Source organism: Sylvia atricapilla, chromosome Z (assembly GCF_009819655.1).
Source record: "Sylvia atricapilla isolate bSylAtr1 chromosome Z, bSylAtr1.pri, whole genome shotgun sequence".
NCBI classification, from domain to species: Eukaryota; Metazoa; Chordata; class Aves; order Passeriformes; family Sylviidae; genus Sylvia; species Sylvia atricapilla.
The window spans coordinates 51,521,671-51,548,667 of NC_089174.1; the positions used below are offsets into that span (position 1 = coordinate 51,521,671).

The following is a 26,997-nucleotide window of genomic DNA, read 5'->3' on the forward strand; positions in this document are numbered from 1 at the left end:
GCTGCATAAAAACGGTATTCAGGCCATTTCAATATTGTAGTGAAACTACAGGACTGAATTCAGTACTGTAAAATGAAGTACTGTAGAGAGCTGCAAAGTCATTTGAATCAGGTGATTTATTTAAAAATGTGATAAGGAGAAGAAAATAATTTGAGTGTGGAATGTTAGTGTCCTGGTTTTGGCTGAGGTAGAGTTAATTGCTTCTCAGTATCTGGTACAGTGCTGTTTGGGACTCAGTAAGAGGATAATGTTGATAATTAATGCTACTACACTGGGAAGAGCTGTTGACACCCTCAAAAACAGAAGGTCCCTGCAGTGAGACCTAAGCAAACCACAGATTGGCACTCATCAGCTGTATGAAGTATAACAAAGATATGCTGGATCCTGCACTTGGGATGGGACGTATGGATGTATGTCCTGGATGTATGGATAGACTAGGGAATGAGACACTGGAAAGCAGTGCCATGGAAAGGGACCTGGGGGTCCTGGTCAGTGTCAAGTTGAACATGAGCCAGCAGTGCCCTGGCAGCTGGGAGGGCCAACCCTGTCCTGGGGAGCATCAGGCACAGCATCACCAGCTGGGCAAGGGAGGGGATTGTCCTGCTCTGCTCTGAGCTGGGGCAGCCTCGCCTCCAGTGCTGGGGGCAGGTTTGGGTGCCACAATATAAGAATTCATGAAATTGTTAAGAGAGCATTTAAAGGAGGCCAGTGAGGATGGTAAAGGGCCTTGAGGGGAAGCTGTATGAGGAGTGGCTGAGGTCACTTGGTCTGTTCAGCCTGGAGGAGAGGAGACTGAGGGGAGCGGTCATTGCAGTTTACATCTTCCTCATGAGGGGAAGAAGACACTGTGCTCCTGTGCCTAACTACCCTCTGAATAAAGAATTTCTTTCTAACATCTAAGCTAAAACTGCACTATCATTTAAAAAACATTGTCCATTGTCCTGTCACTACATACCCATCTAAAAAATCCCTCTCCCCTTTTCTTATAAGCCCCCTTAAGGTACTGATAGGCCTCAATGAGATCTTCCTGAAGCCTTCTCTTCTACAGGATGAACAACCCCAATTCTCTCAGGTTGTCTTTGCAGGAGAGGTGCTCCAGCCCTCTGATCATCCTCATTTCCCTTTGGACTTGTTCCAACTGGTCCATGTCCTTCTTGTGCTGAGATGCCAGAGCTGGATGCAGCACTGCAGGTGGGGTCCCACCAGGGCAGAGCAGAGGGGCAAAATCCCCTCCCTGACCCTGCTGCCCACGCTGCTTTGGATGCAGCCCAGGACACGTTTGGCTTTCTGGGCTGTGAGTGCCCACGGCTGGGTTGTGTCCAGCCTCTCTCCCCCCAGCACCCACAAGTCCTTCTACCCAGACTGCTCTCCATCTGTTCATCCCTACCAGCAGCTGCTTCAACTCACCTGCAGCACCTTGCACTTGGTCATGTGACACCACATGGGACTTCCATGAGCCCAATTCTTGAGCTTGTTCAGGTCCTTCTGGATGGCATCCTGTCCTTCAGATGTGTCAGCTGCATCAGTCAGCTTGGTGTCATCTGCAATCAATCTCACTGTCTGTGTGTCATTGACAAAGACATTAAAGAGCAGCAGTCAGAGCCCTGATGGACACCACACATCACTGACCTCCAACTGAATATAGAGTCATTGACCACAACTCCGTGCTTGTGTCCATCCGGTCAATTATTTATTCACAGAATAGTTCATCCATCAAATCCATGTTGTCTCTCCAGTTAGGAGATAAGGATGTCACATGGCACCATGTTGAAGGCCTTACAGAACTCTAGGCAGATGACATTTGTCAGTCTTCCTGTGTTGATTGTTGCTGCCATGTCATAGAATGCCACCTCACTGGTCAGACACAATTTGCCCTTAGTAAAGCCATATGGCATCTTTGGATCACCTCCTTGCCTTTTATATGCCTTAGCAAAACTTCAAGGAGGATCTGCTCCATTGTCTTCCCAGGCGCAGAAATTAGGCTCCTGTGCTACATTTCCCTAGATCTTCATTTTAAAAATGGGGTGATGTTTCCCTTCCCCACCATGAAAACAAAACCCAGTTGTTTTTTCACATGATCTATGTATAAAGGCTTAAGGGACAAAGAAGCTGTGATATTTTGATGATTCCTTGATTAGTATACCTCACTTTAATTCACAGGTTTAACATTCCTGATCCTACTGCTGTGCATCAGCAACAGCTCACTGCAAGCAATGGTTCAACTTCTAAGCCAACTGGTGAAATATCTTTGAAGACATAAACTGCATCAAAACCAGTGATCTACGTCAACCAATAACAGGATTAAAAATACATCAAAACAAAACCTCAAAATATAATTAGGCTAAAGATATAATTAGGCTCCTCCCCCATGCTCCCACTTACAGTCTCAGGAGCTATCGTAAATGACTTATATGCAAAAAAGCTCTTTGTACTTATGGATAGAGGGAATATTTCTCCCTCACAAACACGTTGTGAAACCCACATGTATACAAACCCTAAGGCATAAACAAATCATCTGAGAAGCATGGCCACATCAGAGTTCCCCTGACTTGCACATTTAAGAACTGACAGAGGAAGGAGGATGAACGATTGTAGAACATTCCTCCCACAAACACTAAAAATAGTTTTCAAAACACTGGATGAATTCTAGCCAAGTAAAGGAGAAAATCTATTTTAAGACAGCAGAACTTTGTTTCTGTCAATGGTGATTTCAGGAACAATATTAACATGAAGCAGAACACCCCTTGAATTTTGAGGTACTGTAGGTGGTTAATACGCGATACATTCAAAACATGCAGTAATTCTGATTACAGGAAAAATAATATCTACCATATTAAAAGAGTTTTGTATGCAGCACCATAAGCAATTTTTATTAAATATAAATAGGATTATAGAAAATCAGAATTTTCAGTACACCAAAAGTTCCTCTAGTATTAATACTTCCAAGGTCTAGCAATACATGGTGATACCACTACAATAGTTCTCCCAATCAACCTCAATTATCTTTGATTTTCCTCTTATTCTCCCCCTTTTCCTTTCTAATGGAAGCAATTAGAAATTAGCTTTCCAAAGAACAGCAGTTAGGGCATACATAACAAAGCTAAAAAGAAATCTAACCAATTCCACTCATAATCACCATCATATAGGTATTAACAGATAACACAGTAACCTCAAATCTAAAAATATTAAGTACTTCAAAGGTCAACAGTCCAATGATGTTCCAGCAGAACAAGGGTAACAAATGCAGACACATTTCCACATTACTTTGTGACCTTTTGAACTTTAGAGATTTCATCCTAACATTTAATGCTTATTAATTGAAATATGATATACTGGATTGATTAGAAGTCCAACTTTAGAGTAGTTTTTAAAATCTGTAATTAAGAGCATGATAATATCATAAAACATTATCATTTGGTCTGGATTGTCCTTACTTCTCCCTTCTCATTTTGCCTCATCCTAGCATTGTGCATTACAGAAAAGCATTTTTGCAAGTTTTTAAAATGTTTATTCTTGATAGATGTTAATTTTTACTATAGAACATTTTTATAATGAGCAAAGAACAGGAAAAATCTTGTTCCTAGTTACCCCTCCCCAGCAGAAGGCCTTCATGGGATCCCTCAAATTGTGATGTCTTACTGCAGTTTTGAGAACACTGCATGTTCATGGAGAATTTACTACTTGTGCATGGTCTACTTGCCAAGCTTGTCATCTGGCTACGCAAGCATGGTAATTTCCCCCAGAAATGGGGACTGTGTCTGCTTGAAGAAGCAGCTCCTCAGGAGGAATGCTCTCACTGTGCCACCAGTGCTGTTAGCACATGCACTGCATGCTACTGAACAGGATTCCCAAGTGAGCCTGAAAGGCTGTGGGCTGTCCTCTTGCCTCAGGACAGGTTCTCCTCATTGGGCTGGCCTGTCAGACAGACCAGCAGCTCAATACAGATGCTGTGGTGTAAATTTTGGTTTAGTAGAGAATAAGCCTTCTCACAAGGTCCAGTTGTTATCAGTGCTTTATTAAATAGCTTTCTTTGATGTCAACAGAGGTGCCTCTGTCTGGAAGAAATTTCCAGATTTAAAAGTGTATCTGCTCCTCCTGCCTACACTTATGCTCCCCCATCCCCGCCCCCCCATCCACACACACTCACTCGTTTTCTCTGAATCTCCCATTCATCTTTGGCATGTATTAAATACAACAAAGCCGTCAAAGAAAATGGAAAGTAGTTTGAAATCTGAGACTAACAGTGTAATATACATTTGACTATAATCTTTAGAGTTATAAAAAGGAAAACTGTTAAGACTATAAGGCTTCATACCTATGATTGTTTTAAAAGGTGCTAGACTGTTTAGTGTCAGCATTTTTATCTCCAGTGTATCTGGACTTTGAGAGTTTAAGTCCAGAAACCAGTTTGGAACACCTACAATCCCTAAAGATTTTTATATAATCCTGGAATTTTAGGCTGACAATTATTCTTAGCAATATCTGCTAGGCAATAGACTTTACAAAATAAGATTTCTTATTTTCAGTTCTACTGTCTTTTCTTCCTACCCTCACATTATTTCCTATGTCTGCTCTTGCAGAATTAATGGAACTAAAGCAAATGTGCATTCTAACTGGAAATTTATAATCACAGCTTTCAAATGACATGCTGTGTTAATCTGCACTCACTCTAGATTCAGATGCTAATATGCTTGCCTAAGTATATTGAAATTACAAAGGTAAGAATGTGAAGTAGTAGTCCTACTGACCAAATTTGAAGTAAGGGCAGTTTCCAGTGGGTTTTTAAGTGATTTTCTGATGTTTTGATTATTGACCTCTTCTCACAGATCTTCTCAGGAATAGTGGAAGTCATAGTGCAATGTCATTTCTCAGAAAATATGCAATAGCCACTTGAGACCATGATAATTTAGCAGCAGCATTTCCTGATTTTGCAGTTAAGAGGAAGGTGTAATGGGAAAATACTGGAGTTGAGAAGGAAGATAATGAACCTGGGTTTTGCTAACATCTCCATTTAGCAGCTGCCCCTTCTCCTCTTAGGAGCAAATGCTACACCAGCAGTAGCAGGAAGGGATTCAACATTTGGCATACATTAAAGTAGCACGATGCAGTGCCAAGTAAAGAAACACCACAACTTGGAACATGACTCTTCTGGCAGAAGTCAAATGACTGCTTGGGTGAAATCCAAATTTCTGCTACTGGCTTAAAATTGGCTTTACTGCTCATCTATCTAAGAAAATTCAAGTACCAGCAAATACCGAACTAAACAAGGTGCCACTTTCTCACTATAAACATCTGAAGTGTGAGGTGGAGTTTGCAAGCAGAAAAGCTAAACACACTTTATCTCTTACCACTTATCACTTCATCACTTTTTATCATTTATGTTTTCCCATTGTAAGTAATTTCAGTTTTTAACAATTTTATGTATCTTTATATCACTGGCTTAACTGACTGTCATCATGTAAGCCTCGATGGCAGCTAAGCATCAGGCACACACTTTTTCACAGCCCCCACTGCACCCCCACCCTGGTGGAAGGGGAAGAAAAATGAAAGAAAACTTGTAGGTTGCAACTGAAACAAAATATGTTAAAACCCCCCTGAAACAAAATATATAAATTTAATAGGTAGGGTTTTTTTTTCTTGTTGTTGTTGTTGGTTTTTTGTTTGTTTGTTTGTTTGTTTTAATTAGGAAAAGGATAAAACCCAAGGAAAAACAAGTGATAAACAATACAATTGTTTACCATCCACTGAGAGATGCCAGACCCCATTCCCAAGCACTTATCAGACACATTTCCAGGTAACTCCCCCACTTTATATATGTGAAAGTTGTTATATATATGAAAGTTGTTCTGTGTTGTGGAGTATCCCTTTGGCCAGTGTGTGTCACCTGTCCTGGCTATGTTCCCTCCCACCTTTTATTGTTTACCATGTCACTGGCAAAGCATAAGAGACTGAGTAAGTGCTTGATTTAGGATTACGATTGCCCAGAGAAGCTGTGGATGCCCCATCCCCAAAAGTGTTCAAGGCCCGGTTGGATGGGGCCCTTGAGCCACCTGATCTAGTGAATGGCATCCCTGCCCATGGGATGATCTTTAAGGTCCCTTTCAACCCAAACCATTCTATAATTCTTTGATTCTATCTACTGTGTATTTTTGAACTTTCAGTTTCCTTCCTGTAGAAGTCTGTAATCACTGACCTTCTTTAGAATATGTAGACACTGGTTTAGGAGGATCAAGAGTATCCTTTTAAACAGGTAGCTACTGATGTGATCCACTGCAGAACTGCTGACTGAGCCAGATAGGCACTAACACTGTGTATTTTACTCCCATATGGATTTTTGTATTTTTCACTTGGGTGTGATGTACTCTTAACTGCATTCGGAATTTGATGTTAGGGGCAGAAAATTATGTATGAAGAAACTAACAGCATTGGGTCTATAGCTAAAGAAGTGACCTGAGAGACACTTCTAATTAATATTTAAATATATTAATGCCTTTCTTAGACTTTAGTTATGTGTAGGTTATGTGTAATGCCCTTAAAGTTTAGTTATGTCTTTGCTCCTCCAGTTCTGCATGAAAACATAAATTCTGTACATTTTCTTGAGCAATTGACCTAAAGGAAAATACTCAAGCAGCAAAAGCCAAAGTCATGGTTGTACCACCTTGTCTTTGCTCCCATTTTACATGTGTTTTTACATGTCACAAATTTTAATGTGTTTGGTTCTCTGTAGCAACAATTTTACAGGTTTGAAAGTGCTGTTCACCTCCTTTTAGAAATTTATGCTTACTCCATACTACACACCCTTATTCTACCCTATGCTTCACACTGGTTCCCTCTGGGGTCATTTACAAGTGTGAACTTCTAAAAAATATACAGTAATCACACTTTAAGTCATCTTTAAATTCCATACTACTGTTCTTTTTAAAAAGACAATTTGTGTGGAGTAAAGAAACTATGTATTTTAAAATATGTAAACAATCCTCTGGGTTCTGATATCACAGTTATATCAGTGGTCTTTTCCTTATTAGGCACCAATATTCGTTACTGAAAATTATTTAAGTAAATTTTAGGAATGCAGTTTGTCTATATCAGCTTTTATAGAGGTTTTCTTTGTGCTAAGGTCCTCTATTACATGTAAAATATTCGGTTATAGTTATTAACCTTTTATTTTAAAAGAGCTGTAAAATTTGAAGCAATTGTAAAGTTTGCATTTATCTAAAACAGAGTTGTTTATCTCCATGAAATGAATGGCATCACTGTAGTGTAGGGTCACACTTGTTAATTTCTCATGCTTACACTTGAAAATTGGTATGCAAGTGGGAAGCTGAATGAGTGGTGGGAAGCTCTCCTTGCTTCTCCCTGAAAAAGTTTGGCAGAGCTTGTATGAGAGCAGTGTATGAGAGCAATGGGACACATGCCTCTATCATCCTTACAGAATAGTGTGCTTCTGTTTTTATTCCTATTTAATACAATCTCTTTGGTATTTTTTACAGGAATTAGATTCCTAGTTCACACATGTTTCTGAAGAAAAATGGCTTAGAGAGGAATAGTTGTTGGCTGATGCCACATCAGATTTCTACTAGGAGATTGGTGTTGAAACATGCAGGATTGTCATACAGGGATACAAAATGGCATTGTGGCAAAATGTTAGTCTGTTGAGGCTTGTTTTAAATAGTATTACCAGCCTTGTGACACTGGGCTGTTTGGGTCCAAAATTGGTATGCTGAAGGATGCAACAGAGGAAGTGAACAGCAAATATAAGCCTACACTGCCAAGCAAGGTGTGTGTTTCTGTTGGCTTACTCTTGGAAGTGTTTGAATAGTCCCTTGGGAACTGGTTTGTAGTGGAGATAGAAGAGGTGCAGGAAAAATTTATGTGTAGAGAGAGTATCTCTGAAAATTCACTTGCATTTAGTTTAGGAAAACCCCTCTATGGGCCCCCAAATTTAAAAGTACTGTGGCTATTGTTTTCAAAACAGGATATATATTTATTGGGCAAAATATTGAACTTGCCTTCACTAGGAGTCATTGAAATTCTCAGTCTCAGGCTCCCAAACTCGGTTTTTCCAGCTGTCTTAAAATACCTTAGTCCCTGGCTGAAGTAGGAAGCATTGTACTAATAACCACCATAAAGCTGCTCCAAGAGAATTGTCTCTATTAATATTTATCAGAAGTGTTATGTGACAAAGAGGGGGGTATTTATTAGGCTCTAAAATGAAGGACTGCAGAATTTTTCATACATTTTTGCAATTTTGTGATATATGGCCAATTTGATAATGTAGTGTGGAGATGGTTGTTTTACCTGGCTTCTGCAAAAAGATGCAAGACATCCTTCAAAGAGATGCCATCATACAGACAGATCTTTCCTTAGATCCTCATGTTTCTGAGTCTGCTGAAGCTGGAGGCAAATGCTGAGCATGTCATCTCTGAGGAAACCATTTTATAGAAGCTTAAGGCGTTCATGGTGTTCATAAAGACTGTTTTCATAAAGAAAGTTCAATGGTGTTCATAAAGACTGTTTCCACTCTTTCCTCTTTGCACGTTCAGTTGTCCATTCATTTCAAATCTCCATGAACTAAGTAATTTTTAAAGAGGTGAGCTTCTTTTCCGCCTTTTTTAAAAAAATATATATTTATGTTTATATTAGAGACAGCTTCTATCAGCAGCAATGACTTCCTCTCCTTACTTTGTAAACCTGTGAACTGTAGGACAGATCGATGGAAATCTAGTGCACAACCTTTAAGTTGAAAGATTACAAATCACTTTATTGGGTGTTTTTCCCTTTTTTGTTGCAGGAAATGCTAAACAATCTCTGTACACGCAAGCTTAGAATGGTGAATACACAAGTAGATAGGAGAAAGGAACATGAAAAGGGAGAAATACTCCTTCCGAGAAAATATTTGAGTTTCTGTGATGAATCATAAAGGTTTTAAATTAATGTTTTTCTCTCTTATTCATCTTACCACCCTGAGGGAGCATAAACTGAGAATTCATCCTCCAATTTTACTTTCTGTTGCTTTAGGCTTTTTAGAACCCCCAGTAAAGCATTTTGGTTTTTTATGTTCACTTGCAATATGTATTCAATTCAAGGTCTTAAAAATTTGAGAAATATCTGTCATTGATTTTACTTGTATATTTTAAAATTGTCTTTAGCCCTTATTTACACAATTTTCATTTTTAACTTCCCCTCAGTACTGATGTGATCTTTAAATATGCTTGAAACTGTCAGTACCTATGAAAGGAACAAGTATTTCTGATCAGCACTTGTAAATACATGTTATAATTAGGTTTCCCTCTGTTTTTGTAAGTGTAAGCACTGTCAAGTCATCACTGATCTGTGCCAGTGTTCTGTAATAACAAAACATGAAAATGTGGAAAGAGGCCATGCTGCCAGGAATGCTATCCATAACAAATTTTGCCTAAAAGAGCAGAGAAGAAAATCTTCCTGTTGCAGGTTAGTGAAACTGGGAAGAATGTGCTTGATTTTAGTAGATGGCTCAATTCTTTTACCTGTCCATGATGGCCACTTTTGCTGTATGCAGGGATCCATCATCATCACAGCATGATAGAATGATAGAACAATTTGGGTTTAAAGGGACATTTAAAAGCCCTGTAATCCAACCTCCCTGCAATGGGCAGGCACAAGTAATGAGCAGAGAAAGGCATGATCCAAGTAGAATTCTAATATCTGCCCCATATTTGTGTGGCTTTGCATTTGATTTTTTTTTTTTACTTGATCTTGTTTTCAGTTTCCTGGCATGTTTTTATTGTTGTTGTTGTTGGGGCTTCTTTGATTGTTTTTGTTTGTTGGCTTGTTGTTTTCTGTGTCTGTGTTTTATTCTTCTTTTTCTTAAAGGTATTTACAAGCATCAAGTCTCCAGTGAAAGAAATGAAGACCTGCACTTGAGATTAGAGCAGGGTATTTAATTGCCATGAGCTGTAGAGCATGTGCCCTTCCCAGTTAGCTCTCTGTGCAATGACATGCAGAGGAGAATTGAGGAAGAAGTTCTAAGATCATCACTGAGCTGTGTGAAGCTGTGGGGATGTTCCTGTTAGAGACAGTGCACTGGAGGCATGGCTCGGTAGTGGTGAGAATGTTACTTTGAGCTGGGAAAGCATTTCATTTGCTATTTTTATAGTATACATCATGTGTGCAAAAGTAATTTGCTTCATGTTTGTTTACCAGAGGAAAAATTTGTGCTAAATGCTAGATTTTCATTTAAATGATTCAAAACATTGGATTTTCTGTTCCTCTTATTTTATTTAAATGGCTTTGTTTTTTTTCACTTTAAGCAGTGATTGTTCAATAAATGTTCAGTGATGGATTAGCTAAATTCATCAAAGTGCTAAATACAAAGAGCTTTCTTACCTTTTAATTTTTTAAATAAAGAAAATCAATATCAGATTCTTGTAGGCTGAGTTTTTAGAACATGCCCTCTCTCATTTAAGTGTCTCTGGTAGCACTGGATGTGCTAAACATAAAGTGGAACTGGCATTTCCTGGAAAGAAAGATCAAAGGATGCAAGGAATGTGCAAAATAGAAATCTGTTGTGTTACTCAGTTTCCTAAGGAATTTCAAAGAAAATTTCAAGCCCTGCTACTTTTAAAATATTTAAGATATATGCAACTTATTGGTCAGCTTACTTTTGAACTAATGAACATAAAAGCAACAGTAATTAATAAGCTTTTTCATCTCTAGAAAATTTTAAAACTTAATAATAATGAAATTAATACACAGATGTCTTTGGTATACATGAAAGCAGAGTGAAGAAATGAGGCTTAATCATTCTGTTTCATTGCATAATTTACTCAGCCTTTTGCCTTGAAGATGTTGTTCCTCTTGTTCTACTGGTTTCAGTTCACCCCATTTCTGAACAGAGCTCTGATGTAATTTCCCATGACTGAATGATTGATACTGAGAACAAAGCTACTTTTTATGGCTTTCCTTTGGGAATATAGTAAACTTTTCAAAGTTTCCTGCTGCAAGTAGGTTAAATGAATGCAGCAATCTGGAGTCAGTCACTGTTTTATCTTTTGTAGGTCCATATCCATCTTGGGATGCTACACATCCATGTATATCTTGAGTCTGAACCTTCACACTTGTCCTAACTGCTGGTTAGGCACTGGTAAAAAGCTTTATGCTTTTGCTCTGCCTCTTTCAAGTGTACTTTCACTGTGCTGCTACTGAGTCTTGTGGCTGCTGACAGTTTCGTGGTTTTTACTCCCCTGCACAGAGGACATGTTAGTGAGAAGCATAATCTAGGCACACACCTTCCCTTTGCAAATCTGTCTCTATTATACCTTCTCCTGAGAATATATGATGTATCCATGTGGCATTACCATGATATGTGCATGTGTTCAGACCTTTGGAGGTCTGTGTAATGGCCTGTGCTGCTATTTTGCAATGGCAAGCACATTGAAACCGAAAAAGAAATTAGAGGTTAACAAAAATATGTAAGCACATGCAAAGGGAAACACAAGAAAGGGTAACTCTGGCTAACTCATGGTACACAGACATTGAATTTTATTGAGTCTAAGACAAGAGTATTTGTGCTCTGATTTCTATATTTGAGCATTGGATTTGTGTATGAATTTGAGCTCCACAGATTAGCAGGAAGAGCCTTTTTGTGATGTGTGAATAGCAGCTTGCATTGTAGGCTGAGATGCTAGCCTGAGACTGCAAAATGCTGTGTGGTGCATACTTCTTTTTCTTTTTTCCTCCTCCTAGCTGTTAACTCATTCAGACTCTATGAAATATAAAGTTACTTCAGAAATTGACCCTTGCAGAATTGGGCTGTGACTTTTTTTTTTTTTTTTTTTTAATGCTGGTGAGACTTTCAGAGTGAGATCCAAGGTTTCTAATAAACAGCTTTAAAATATGACCTTTTGCAGGAGGGATCCCCCAAAACTATCTCTTCAGCTAATATTTAATAGTGAAATCTGAACATACATTTAGCTATACTGCTTACTGATTTAGAAGGGCTTAATGAACTTCTTCATCAACATTCTTCTCACACATGCATTTTTGAAAACCATGAAAAATTTGCCATGGTAACTTAAATATTTGTATTGCTAGCCCAGAAGCTGGTGTTACTGAGGTGATAGTACTGTGTTGCTTTATGCTGATTCTGCTGTCACTCTCACTGTTACATGCTTTAGGCATGGCACACACACCCTGAAATGAATAAGTATTGAATGTTTGAATGCTATTTTTGCATTCCACCATGTCACCAGTAAAGCTGGTGTAGAGGCAGCCACAATAAACTCTACCAAGACAAAAATGAGTCAAGTAACTGGATGCATTCCATAGCTTTGTTTTCCTCCTCTGTTTTCTGTGATGATTCTGCTTTCCCTTACCCTGTATAATAGTGTCTCACCACTGGAATCATCTGCCTGTCCTGGTTTTAACAAAAATTACTGTCAGGGGATAAAAATGTTGTCTGTATTTCCTTCATGTAATCTTTAGGATATATTGGACTGCAATTAATAGTCTGAATAACCTGAATAAAAGTCTTGAATTACCTGTGAGCTTCTCTGAGAAGCCAGTATAGGCAAGAAAGTTCTCAGTCTGCCTTTTTATTTGTCCTCTGATGCTTTTGGTGGGTACAAGAGTAGGTAGGGCTTTTATTAACTTAGGATGTATCTAGGAAAGAGCTAGAGTATTTCCCTAAGCACATTTCTGAGGGCAGACATACTTTGGCATTCATTAATGCTGCTCTTTACCTTTTCATTCTGAATAAATAAATTCAGTCTTAAAAAGAAAACAAATACGTACCTTTGTTACTTAGATGTTTTCCATGAATGTGCTAGCAACTGAGATGCTGCTATTACCAGACAAATTTCCTCCTACATCCTAATGCAATTCCTTTCCGGAGGAGTTATGTTATACTTGTGGTTTTTTACATTGCCAGGAAACAGTCATCTTATTAAGATGAAAAGTTAATAAGAATTTGTCCTCTGCAGAGGGGCTAATTGTTCAGGCTAGTCTGGACCAAGACTGTCTTCCTGACTGAAATACTGTTGTTAAGTGTATGAAATAGATGCATGATTAGATGATGAAGCTGAATAATGCAGATGGTTTTCTTGCTGTATTTTGGGTGTTCAGTGCTAGGAGAATACAATAAAATAGGGTTTGAAAGTACCTTATTCCTCACTGTAGCAAAATAGGCTTCAAAATACGAGGAGTGTAATACAGCTATTTTAGCACATGATAGGAAAACAAGTGGTAAGGTGGAAAACTGTCAAAATATAATTCATTAAATCGAGGCAATTTGTCATTAAACCTTGGATTACCAAGCCCAAAAAATTATTAAATGGAAAAGTTTGTCAGATGCTTGTTGTATGTTATCAGAACATAGACTATTTATACATTTAGTGTAGAATTCAGACAGCAGATATTCTTCTGTGTTGTCTTGCAGCTGCAGTTAAACACAATGTTGATCTTCACAGTAAAACAAACAGTTTTTTGCAGTTTATGTTTTATTGTCTGGATTCATTAATCCATTCCAGTAAACTCTGTAGTACTGATTTGTAGATCAGATATAATTATGTAATAAAGGGATTAATTTTGCAGTTTAAAATTTGAAACCTGTGATTTAAATGACCTTTAGATGTTTACTTTTCCATGGTGTAGGCAGAAGAGTATTGCACTAGGAAAGCTGAAACTTTGTCCTTGACATAGATTAATATCTCTGCCTTCAGTAGAAAAGCTAAGTTGAATTCTCATTCAGGTAGTCCTGGCAGGATGCTGTTGAAGGCTAATAGATTATTGATAACTGTTTTGATTTCACTGTTTCATTTGCTGCATATTACACAGCACATTTGCTATTCTGTTCCAACCATATCCAAATCACTCCCCAAATGGAAAGACTGCCTTTTAAGAAAAGAAAACTATACTTACACAGTGGGTCTGATTCCTTTCTCACTTTCTGGTGTTTTGAGGGGATGCATGCACTTCCCTTGGCTTGGGGCTTATGCTTCCCATGTGAAATTTTGTTTTTAAGTTCAACCAGAGATTCTTGCCCAGTTTTATGGCAAATGATTCCTTCAGGAGTAGATCAAATATCACAATAATTTTAGTTCAATAATGGGAGCTGTCACTGTCATCCCCTGGAATTACCTATAACCGAGAGTGGTGTGAAACAAGAGAAGGGTATGACAGCTGTGACCTGATTGCTCAATTGAGAGTTTAAGACCTGCTCCTGTTACACAACTTGTTTTGGAGTATTGCAATTTTTCTTTCAGCGATTTGAGAAAGAAGTCCGTCATTCCACCACCACCCCCCCCGCCTGCCGCCCAGTGAATTTCTACCTTAATCTGTCAGAGGGTTTTTTGTGGCTTTGTTGTTGTTGTTTTGGGTGGGATTTTTGTTTTTTCATGTGCACAATGTAGTTAACCAATAATAATTTTGCAGTAGAAGAATCTTAATGTTTTAGCTTTCTGGTAAATTCAAAGATCTCTGACAGAACCCATAGTTCCAAGTGGCAGATGAGGGAGGGTGAAGTCAACTGGGGAAAGTTCTAATAAAAACAGGAGGGAGATTGAGATGCCCACAAGGAGTCTAAAGTGGATGGAATTGCCAGCTACTGTAAGCAGGGTGTGTTTTCTGTTGAGATTTATTTGAGAACCTTCACAAATATAAAATTCAGCTTAAGAATACAATGCATGGCTCTGAAGATTTTCCTTGATTCTGGCACAAAGGAGGAGCCATGCCCATTTTTCCTCATGATATAGGGTAACATTGAAAATTTCTGCCACAGTGAGACAGAAATCAGGACAGTCACGGAGCCAGAGCTGACATCTGGTTTCCTGTGTTTTTATGGGAGGGAATGCACAATTCCATCCAAGGGCAAGCTGCCCACATGCCTTCTGTTTCATTAGTCTGTCATGAACTGACTGGGTGTTTCCACAGATATAAAAAGGATATCCATTCCCTTTACCCTTTCTTTGGTGCTAGCTCAGCATCAGCTGTTTGAGGGCGGAGGAGATTTTCCCAATTTTCAAATGCTTTCTTGTTCCTTTCATACTATTTTGGCAAAAGGGTACCTATAATCTCTACTGCTCTGCTGCTCAGTGTATGAGGAGCTTTTGGGATTGTGAAGCTTCGAATAATTTTTAAGGGTGGTGTTGAAGAACAAGGTAGATGTTTGACATAGATTGTTGTGCATGTATATTTTAAGACTTGATTTGGTTAATCTGTAAAAAATTTCACTGAATATGATGCTTCAGGTTGACTGGTTGTAACAGGTTTAGGGACTCAATGAAACAGGGATGAAACTGTACCTTAAAACTTTTTGAGGAAAGCCATGCTTAAAACTTTGGAATGTGTTCTGGCTTTTGATAAAGTGAACATTATTAAATATGACAGCATATACATTTTAAAATAACAGCTTTTGAATGCTGTCAAATAGATCATAGTCCTTCATTAAATCCATTTGATGAAAAGAGATTGTTCTAGATAGGTAGCTCTCTTTTTTAGTATTTTTATTTTAGTGACAGTGTTTGTGGGAAATTATGGTGCTCTGTGGTGTTACGTTGCCAGTACAACTGAAGCATGTTTTTTCCAAGTTTGTTTTGCAAAGCTTGTAATATAGTAGAATTAACTAGCATCAGAATTTGCATATTTTCAACCTCTTTTTAAAAAAAGCTTTAAATCAAGATTCAGACTGCCTTGTCTGAAGACATGTTGGAGAAAAAAAAAGCAATTATTTCATTTTACAAAAGATAATGCTGGCAAGTATGAGACATCAATTGGATAAAATTTATGTTCCAAATTATGTAGATAGCCAACTCATCTAATGACCTTCTCTAATGTTAGAATCCATTAATCCATTTTCTTGACTTTTTAAAAATATTTATATACAAACTATGTACATGTATGTATATTTATAGACACACATGCAAAAAATGTATATGTATAGACACACAAAAAATATGGGGTGTGTATGTGTAAGATGTAGCAAAGGCAGTATAAGCTAGAAAAAGAAATGCCTTTAACGAGCTAAAGGCATGATGATGGTTAGTATATTTAATATATTTGCCATTGCTATGAGAGATTATTTATTAAATATTTCAAGACTAATATCTCCAGCCATGTATGAGTATGCACTGCAGAGGTTCAGCCAGGTCAGTGTTTAAATAAGTAGTAATGTCTGGAATTACTGATCTTTTAGCCTTCCTGTGGAACTGTGTCCTTCAGTAGGTTGGTGCTTCCTGAGAGCCATGCACTGTTGTCCACTTGTGCTGCCATGCCTATAACCCAATGTACAGGCTCAATGCTCAGAGCATGCAAGCTGATACTAATTTATATTTGTATATCAGTTTGCTGCTGAGAGAAGGTGACAAAGCTTCAGAGGATTGGCTGCTGGGTACTTTGATGTGTGATACCTATCTGCATGCCCTGAGGCTGGCCACTCTATTGCATAGTGAAGAAGAATGACAGAAGTGGGACGGGTTAGAGAAGATTAGGTTGTGAGATTGGGCAGCATGAGAGCAGAGTGTGATTTCTGTGCTAAAACTTAAATGCCTTGTAAGAAAAGGAATCTAATATTTTCTAGAAAAATATTTCCTGGATTACTGGGTCTCATATCTCTGACATGGTTTTGCTTAACTCTGGTACATTCTCACCTGAGTTTTCAGTGCAGTTCGTTCCTCAAGGTTCTTCAAAGAACACATGAATATGGGTGAGTTTGGGTTAATGGCAGCAATGCACTTGGTGGCAAAGCCTTCAGAGAATTGTAGAATCACAGAATATTATGAATTGGAAGGCATCCACAAGGATCATCAAGTCCAGCTCTTAAGCAAATAGCTCATATGAGGATGAACCCAGAACCTTGACATTACCATGCTCTAACCAATGGAGCCAATATCAGTGGTCTTTCCCTGCTCTCTGCTTTCCTTCTCCTTGCTGCTTTTCTTGTACTTAGGGCACATGGCTAAAGGATGATTGCTGCATCCCACAAGGAAGGGTGCGAGGCCACTGATTGCTCTCTTGCCAATTTCCATGCTGGCTTGTTTCTTGCTTTATTTCCTAGAAGTTCTTTTTGCATCTATGTGTCAGGCAGAAAGAGAAACCGGAAAAGTTGTCTTGTGCTGCAAGACACGATACCTTTTCTTCTTTGGTGTCATCTGCTCATTTATGTAACTTCTCCAGTTTTGAAAAAGAGGTTCATTATAAAATAATTTCATCCTGAGGTTTTGCAGTCAGTTTTGGCAGAGCAGGTACAAAGCTGTCAGAGCTTTGCTTCTTAGAATATTCGCATCAGCTCTGCACTGCATCTAGCTCTTTCTTGAGACATTTTTTAAGATTTTTTTTTTTTTTTTTCAGGACTGTAGATGATCTGGGTGAGGAGAATGTAACTTTAGTTTGCACTCAAATTACAAGAGGTTCAGCATAGGTTTTCTACTCTCAGAGGACAGTAAGGAATTGTACTCTGCTTTTTGTTTGGCAATAATATTCAAAGCCATTCACTTCTTTTTTCAAGTTGCTTAGTTGCCTGCCTGATATTTGCTATTGCTGTGCTTCAATTCTGAATGTGACAGGAATTTAAACAGAAACCTTTCTGACGCAACAATGACCTAGGAAAGTTACTGTATGTTAAAATTTTTGCCAGGTCTCCTTCCACTCCATAATCACCTGTGTGAGAACAGGAGTTTATTTCCAAAATTATGGTTTGATGCTTAAATACCTGTTAAAAAGGCACATTCTCTGAAAGAGATTGCTTAGGAGAAATGTACTCATTTTCGTACAGGAAGTAGCTTCCACTGTATGGCTTTTTATCTGCCACTACATTTAGTAAAATGAATGCAGGTGATCTTAGTAAGCATCATCTTCTGATTTTTTTCTTGTTTAATAGGCTTTGTGTTCAGTTGTAACATGCAATGCGGGTGGTTAAGGGAAATTGATCAGTGTGCATAAACATGCTCTGCATCCACTGGTTTTTCAATGCTTTCCCCAAATGCCAGCCACTGTTAAGCATATCAGAAAACTTCAATTATATAAACACATAATCTGCAGTCTTTCCCCCCTCCCCTCTTTTTTCATTCAGTTTTAGCTGAGAGCTAAAATTTTATAAATATCAAAGACAGCAAATTTTGCCCTGAATAGATAGGAAAGAATAGACAGAATAGTATTTTTGTAAGGTCAGGAAAAGTGAGTTTTATACATTTGGTATGTAATTCAGGGCTTTGCTTTCCATTTACTAGCTGGAAAGAAAAATTTGCAGCATCCTAGGATTTATTTTGCTGGAGGCTGTCTTAAAAGGGATACAAGAGTAGCTATGGCTAAGAAGAATAGAGGTATGATGAGTTGATAAGAAGTAACACAGTTAGCCAAAAAGGATGTATTTTATTAGTGCGTCAGTATGTTCCTCAACTGAAAAAAAAAAAAAAATAGAAAACAGACCAATTACCAAAACAGTAAAAAGTGAGGTCAGTTTGCCTTTGATCTCTGATGAGTGTGTGAGAACAGGAAGTCTGAGCACCGGATGGAAAGACATAGATCAATTTTACACAGTAAGGGAGAAAATGAAGTCTAGTAAAGGTGAAACAATTACGAGGTCTGTAAAATGTATTGCTTTATTATCTTCTTTTTTTCTGCAGCTGTGGTTAATGGATAAATCTGTAGAGCCCTCTATTTCAATTTCTATAGTATGTTTGTTTTTTTGTGATATAGTTAAAGGAAATTCAGAAAGGCTTGTTTTAAATCTGTATTCTTATGAATTGTTCTTATGAACTGAGTGAAAAAAACCACAGTTGTAATTTTGTGAGGTGCTGATTACAAATGCAAGGATAGTTCTGGCTATGCTATCAAATAGAGGTTTTATTTTAGGTAGTGCTAATGAGGCAGTTTGTATTTCTTTCAAGGACTGAATGACCTCCAGAAAGAGAGAAAGAAAGAAAAAAATCAATCCAGCTTTCCCTACTACAAGATATTGTGAGCTGGGAACTTTTTCTTTCTGTCAAGGAGACAGAAACTTGTATGACACAGAGAATGAGTTTCTGCCCTGATGCCAATAGCTGGCTTTTATTGAATACTATTGGGGTGCATTGGTATAAATTCCTTGGGCTCCATGTCCAAGGAATGCTTCTGGAGGACTTCTTCCTCCAGTGTTTTCAATCTACTATTAATTTGCTCTTCTGAAGATTGAATGTCAAATCTTATAAATTTAATGCTTGTTTTTCCTTCAAAAGAAGCATTTAACAACGGGGATTATTATGAGGGGGGAAAAGTACTGATGAAAGATTCTTTACTGGGTTATTATTTCTGACAGGGAAATACCTTTAACCATATGTGTCTATAAAGCACTAGTTGAGCAGCTTGGAAATAGTTTCTTACGGTAAAATTATTCCTACAGTCTGCTGAAAAAAGTACAGGAATAAAGCACTTTGCTGAGTGAGAAATGAGCCAACATGATCCTTAAAGTTACAAATTCCTGCAGTCAAAGCACATGGGAAAAGTGACTAAGCATACTGAAATATTACCAAAGGTGGATAGAAAGGAATTACTTACCTGAGGCAGGTAAGCAAGATGAATAGTTGAAAAAAATGTGTGTTGGTGGATTCTAAATAAGCAGAAGGTTAGAGATCTTTGTGTTTATCCTCACCCTCTTCCATAAAAACTTATTTGAAAATGCACAGTAGGCATTATGACAGGTGTCCTCTGAGGCATTATGATATAATTATATGGTGTGTCTATCTGACAGTTCAAGTGCATAGGATGGTGAGGATTCCTCAGTTAACCAAAAGTTTTTATCTAGGCCTTTATCACATCAGATTAGTGTATGAGTTGCGCTTTCAGCTGGATCACTGAGAGCTGATGACTTCCTCACCATGATTGAGAGTCTTGTGTGTCAAGAGACATTATTTGGGAGTTGCAGCACTTGTGATTGGGTGTGCTCCAGAGATGGTATTTGACAGATCAATGACTACACAGCTGTGTTTGTGATTCTGGAATAATCCACATAGATCTTACTTTTCAAAGTAAGATCTCAAAAGATCTTACTTTTCTTCCTCCATTCCTCCCACCAATGCATGCACATCCTATGTCATGCTTGCAGGCCTTCCTGATGTGTTTTCTCATGCAAGGCGACCAACATGCAGCGATAACCCCAAGCTGTGAGGGGCTTGAGGGGGGCCACTTGAGGTGCTGCTCTCAGTGCTTGCAGGGATTCCCCAGCTCCACTCATAGCTTCTTTCAAGCCGCCCTTCTCTGCCACTCGGTGTGGAAGCAGAGGTGTGGTTGCTCCTGCATGACCCTTTCCATGGTTATGGTTCAGTACACCCAGCTGAGCCCTGGAAGGTGCTCCTGGAGGGACATTCTTTCAACAGCCCCATCTGCCTGTTTTCATGTGGGCAGCATAAGTGAGCTGTGCTATACCATGCTGAGTCTCTCTTTTGCCTGTGCTTGGGGAAGTGTCTTGTTTGGCTAGAATTTTTGGTTGCTTTTCTTTTTAAAAAACACTTATTGTAAAATAAGGGCAGATTGCTATTCACCTTGGAAAAGATGTATTTAAAGAATTGTATTTGGACTCGTATTTGATATATACTGATTTTTCCGTGTCTTTTGAAAGTACTGAGAAGATTCAGGCTAAGGGAAGATTGCTGACCATCACCTGTACTAGGGAACATTAGGTATTTTTTACTGAAATTCTGGTTTGCCATTGTTGTTGTTTTGTAGGTGGGGACTAAGAACTCATTCTTGAAATCTCTAATCCACTTTCTTAGATGTGGTATGGTGTCAAGAATGAAAGAGAGAAAGCAGAGTCAGGTTTGCTGAACAATGCGGGATACTGAATAAACTATAGATTTGTTGACAGAAGGACTCAATTCCTTTTAAGAAATCAATATTGCCTCAGATGGCATCACAAATGCTGCGCTAATGGAAGCTGTTACCAGAATAGAGCAGTTAATGCTGCAAGCCTTCTGTGAGGCTGACACTTCACAAAACCTAAATGGCTAAGTGATGCCCATGTGCACAACAGAAAATGAGCATGAGCCCTGTAAATGAATATTGCATTTGTGGTTTCCTCAATGCTTGCTGGCCAGACTGGTGGAGACTTTTAAGAGCTGCTGTATGCGAACTATAAATATTTATTTTTATTATTTATAACTTACCCATGAGTCATTTACTTGCAGAATATCACTGAGGTCAAGAACTGATTGTGTGAAAGCTCTTACCTGTCTTCACTGCTGCTGTCCAGGTTTTGCTCTGTACTAGAATATACTTTTCATTTTCCATAGTATTTTGCTTTTAGAATAGTTTTCATGGTATGGGACTGGCATTGTGGGATTTTTTCTGTGGTGTAATTTTCTAATTTTCCTCTTCATCTATTATTGTTTGATCATTATCTTAATAAAATAGCCCCTAATTTATGAGAGCGTAAAAATATGCTGTTTTATGGACAAGTCTTGTCCATCTGGGGCAAATGAATAGTGCAAATTAAAGAAAAATAAATAACTTCAAATTATCTTTGTTTTCCAAACAAGTTAGCACATAAGAGGAATTTGACGAGTATGTTTCTGACCTCACTGCAGCAGATATTTCTGGGTAAATTTTCAGTGCTGTGTACATTTAGCTATGCAGTTTCATTTAAGATTAATTGAACTTCCTCAGCTACTTTCACACATATAGCCTTGAAATCGCTCTTCCCTTGTTTTACTTCTCAACATAGACATTATTCTTTTTTCTTTCCTTTCTCCTTTATTTTTTAGATAAATTTGTATATTTCTTGCCCGAAAGAAACTATAAATAAATATTAGTTAATGGGGTTCTTTTCACTTTAGTTCCCTTTATTAGTATGTATAGCTTCAGGCTCAACTGATAATTAAGTGTTGAAATTGGAGTTTAAAGACTGATATATTTGTAAAAATTATGTTCTTTAAGACCCATTGCAGGTTACCAAATTAATTCTAAAACCAGAGGAGTATGGGTAGTTTGTGTTTCAGACATGAAGTATTTTTATCTCTACCGATTGGCAAATTCCCAATGAAATAAGATGGGCATTATTTCTCTAATGTTTTCTATCATCTGTTCACATACTTTTATACATAATAAAATATATTAAAAAACAGATTTAAAAATTCTTCCTTCCATAAGTTTTTGAATTAGATAATATTGATATAAATGATTTTTAATTCATATAGAAATATTAACTAGTATATAGAACAAAATATATACTTTGCAAGAGATAACTAATATAAAATAATGTGGAAGAGGACTGTTATAATTAAGTAAATGCAAGTTAATTTATTGCATGTTTTGTGCCTTTCATTAAAAACCATTGGCCCTTTTTTTCCTTTGTTTTAGGTTTGTAGACATATAATTAATTCTTCACTGTTAGCAGAAGAAAAATCTGTGATAAGTACTCTGTTTCTAAAATAAAATCTTCCATTTCCAATTTGTTAATTTTCTTTCAGCAAAAGTTTGTTGCCTTTTTTTATTTTGGAACTTAAATTACAATAAAGAAGTAAATTGTAACTGGCTCTTCTCACAACTGAGAAATTTTTCCAGTTAAATGTTATATACTTGGCTAGACTAGACTTCTAGTGTATTTTCAAAAAGTATAAAATACTGTAGGATGCTGATTACGGAAGGAAAGAATTCCCTGTCAAGAGTTAAACCCATTTGGTTCAGGAATGAAACAGGCATGCTTTTATTGTTAAATATATTTTGAAGGCATTATTCAATATTCTATTTTTTGTGAAGCATTTTCATATATTCTTCTTGTTTCCAAAGAAGGTACAAAAAATGGCAAAGGACTTGTCTGTGTATCTGTTTTGTGAGTACTTGCTGTCATTTGTAGTCTCAGTGAATCCATAAATCCAAAGAGCCATAAGAAATTTGCAGAGGGCAGTGGAGATTGTCATGGTTAGGGCTGGCACAGCTTTGCCACGTTGCAGTTGAGTCTGTTCCACCTCACTGACTTCGGTTGCTGCAGAATGAGGGTTCTGTTCCAGATTCTGTTATTCAGGCAAGACTTAAAAATTGATCAAGAAGATACTGAGAAATTTGAGCATGCCTAGTTGCCTTCTCTGTGCCCTTAGTTCTCCCTCCCTATTCAGCTTAAAAGGGCTGATATTAAATTACTCCTATTCCAGGGCACATCCCAATCCAGTGATGTTTAATGAACTTTTTTGCTGTGCCACTGGAGACAAATGCAAATGTGATGATAGCTGTATCAAAATGGACATGAGCAGAGAATTTCTCCCAGATATCCTTTCCCAGCCATACTTTGGTGTACGAGAGCTGGCCCCCTACGGAACTATTCCTTTGTCGATGGAATGGAAGATGTGTGACTGTTGGGATTCAATTTCTCGCATGAAAAGCCTAGATGAAATATCTTATCACTGGTAGAGGATGTCCAAAGAAAAGTCAAAAAGTCAAAAATGTGAGACATGGCAGTTGAAGATGCAGTTTAGCTATGTTGCATTTTATAATTATTGTTACATATGGTCCACAGAACTACATTTTTCAGTTGGTAAAGATGCTTCTTTTTTTCTTATTATTTTATTTTTATTTCCCAATGGTTTTGTCAATTTTTATGACTGACAATTTTTATTCTATGATTCTATCATAATAGTTCTTCAAAACATGTATTTAATTCTTATTCTTTTACATCCATAGAAGTTCAAAATATGTTGGAAACCAAAGAAAACAAGCATACAAAATCAAAAAGTACGCTTGCCTTACCTGAGAGCCTCTATTAATTTAGGCAGAAATGTTGGTTCCATTGTGCTTTGTTTATTGTGTTGATTTTTTTGAGTTTTTGGTTTGGTTTGGTTTGGTTGGTTTATTTTGTGCGTGGCTTTGTGCTTAAGTAAGCTCTTAAGTATGTGACCAGCTTTACACAGAGGGTCACTGTTGGGAGCTGTTCACCCAAGTAAAGACACTTATGGGATGAGGATTGAAATCCCCAGTACAAATAAATTCTATGTTTATGACTCTGCACACTCAGTAATGTCAGTGGCTTCCTGACGGAGATAAGCGCAGCTGGCAGGACTTCAGTGGTTAGATAACAGAGCAGAAACATTGTGTTTAATCTGCTTGTAATTCTTGGTCTTCCTTGTGAAAGCATTCAGATATACAGACACAGAACTTCACAATGAAGCAAATGCAAATAGGGAAAACATTTCACTGAATATAAGATCCTAAACTGCTAGGAAGGAAAACTGAGTTTTCCTCTCACTTTCACATTTGTGAAGCAGTCACAAAGGTTTTGTGGTCTCATTTCACATCATTGGAGAATTGTTAAATTGGTAGAATAAGTTACACTCTGCCTTGCTTTTTAAGTTGCATCAAGATAGTTGATAAGAAATCCCCTATGCAAACATGAGATGGGGATAATGTGCTAAACTGCTCAAAAGCGACAAAGATTGTTGTTTGGATTAGTTTCTGTATACCAGAGAAATTACCAAGGAATTAGGTTACTCAGTCATAAATTTGCAGAGTTGCAGAAATGGAAGCTGTAATAAGAGTGTCTGGTAGGGAAAATCAAGCATTTCTCCAGTTTATTACTGTGTTCCTAGAGCTGAGGAACAAACTCAGGTTGCCCTGCTAGTCCATCAGTGGAAGACTCTGTGTGATCATGTTTTCATATCTTGTTGGAGTAGAGAACATCCCGTTTTGCTTAATTCTTTTGCCACAGCTGCAAATTTAGTTTGATACATATTTGTGTTAATAGAAACGAAAACTTTTGATCTAGCTTAAAAAGCAGTGTTTAACAGTTATTTGCAGACTGACCTTGTCTGTTCAGGTATTTTGTCATTTACATGGTATTATATCCATTGCATATGTATTGGGGTTTGTTGTGGGATTTTAGTGGTATTAAGGTCAGATATTCAAATACTGCCTTAGGAAAAATACACAAATCTTGTCTGTGCCTATTTATCTAAATAAATCAGAAATACATTCTTCAAATTATTTAAAGAAATATCCAAATTTTTGAGTGTATGGACTATTTACATTATAGGACTTTGTTTAAAGCCAGTGCACGGGTTACAAAAATCTGAAAGAAAATATTTCTCTTTTGAGATAGACATATATTTGAATTAATAGACTTAGAAAAAGTGGCTTATTTAATGTTATTCTTTCATTGAAAACAGTGTATTGATTACAATTCAGAACATTTCATATCTCTCGCTTACAGATTTTCTGACTCTTGTTTCTGCCTGCATATATCTTCTTTAATGGACAAAAACTGATGGTTTCTGAGTGAACTGTGGTATAATTCTCAAATATTTGACATGTGAATATTTTAAATGTAAGACTTGATTTTTACTTTGAGATTACTGTTGTTTGTGGCTGAAATTCTTCTGTGGTGTTTGAAATAATGGCTTTCTTACATTTGTAAGAAAATTTTGTAATTTTTTCATATTATGACAAACATTCTAAAATGTAATATAAAATTATTTTTCTGAATTACTGAAAAGTCTTTTTTTTTATAGAATAGTTTGAGGATTGTGTTTGTTTGTTTGGGTTTTTTTTTTGTTTTTTTTTTTTTTTTTTAAGGATCACTTAATTGGAAAGCTGTATGGCAACTGTCTGAAATTTCAGGCAATGTTCTATATTCATTATTCTCTGACCCAAGTCCATTCTTCTGCTCTGTTGTGGATGACTAGCTGTTCTTAATTTATGTTATTCAGATTCTTTCACAAATCAGTATAAAATTTGTTTTTAAGATAGTCTTTTGTAGCATGGTAATAGGTAATGATATGTAATAAACAGAAGAAGATTGTTAGATTCTAAAGCTCAGAAGAATTTGAGGCATTAATAAAGAAATGTAGAAAATGTTTATGTATGCTGCTTGCAGAAAATAAAATTAACCGCCATTGCCCATCCTTCTTGTCATACAATCTATTACGAATTAGGACTTCATGTGCTGTGTGCCACATCAAGTATTTTCCTATGTGTATCAGTTAAGATCAGTGTTTTTCCAAAAAATTTCAGGTGTCTAGAAGGCTTTTATAGTGGAACATTTACAATTTCATAGGAGGACTCTCACTACATTATGCATGTGCCAAATTAGCTCACTTTTGTGCATATTGAATATTTTATAAAATGTAATGAACTGATGAGAGTACAGTAACCAAGGGTGAGGGTATTATCTAGTCCCTTCTGTTTATTGATGGAAGGCTAAAGATTGCTAGAGCATGAATCTGGCTTGGAAGCTTTTTGCCCTTTTTTGTTTGGTTTGTTTCCATCATCTGTTTTCCAAAGAAGAAAACTAGGGCATCAGTTTCTTTTAGAAACAGGATGTTGTTACTGGATTTATAAACATCATGTGTGCTGTATCCTTTTATCAGTTTCTTCAGGAACTCAAAAATTTGTGATTATTTAGGTAACTGAAGCAAAGGACTTTTTAAAATTCATTCATTCGAATGTGAACCCCTAGTAGTTTGTTGTAGGAGATTTTATTACTGACTGTTCTTGCAGTAACATCTTCTAATATTGTCCATAAAAATATGGATAGTCTGGTTTCCTTATTTCCAGTGTTTTAAAAAATGGATTTCGTTTGTACACTGTTGCTGGTAAAATCTATCTTCATGTTTAATTGTACCTGACTCATCTAATGGCTGTTATTTCCCAGTCCTATTTAATTTCTGTAGATTTGTTTAAAACTGTATACAGTTTAAATGTCACATCTGTGTTTATAATTTTTCCTACTGCCTTGGTAATGAAGTGTCACCATGCAATTTTGTCAATATTTTGATGGTCTCTCACAGTCACAAAACTTTCCAGACACTCACAAGATTTTAAGTTAGAAAGCAGTTAACTGAAATACGACTATAGAAGGAAAGACCTTTTTTTTTTTTTTTTGTCAGCCACAAAGTGACAGTTTTCCTTTTGTATTTTTCAGTCCTTGATAGGATTTTTTTCTTTTGAATAAAGTGTTTTCAATGTTGTCTCCAGGGTTCTCATACTTGTAACTGAGTACAGCACAAAAAAAAGTCAGTGAATGTGTTAACCACTCTTAACAGTAAACAAGTGGATTTTTAAATGTCT

At 37.2% G+C, this 26,997-nt stretch overlaps 1 protein-coding gene across 1 annotated transcript in view; it reads left to right on the top strand.

The window, feature by feature from the left end:
- Nucleotides 1-714: 714 nt before the first annotated feature.
- FRMD3 (FERM domain containing 3) overlaps nucleotides 715-26,997 on the top strand; it is a 104,576-nt gene continuing 78,293 nt past the window's right edge. The window contains exon 1 of the mRNA XM_066339567.1: nucleotides 715-804. Coding sequence (XP_066195664.1) covers nucleotides 715-804 — 90 coding nt within the window. The remainder of the gene's footprint in view (nucleotides 805-26,997) is intronic.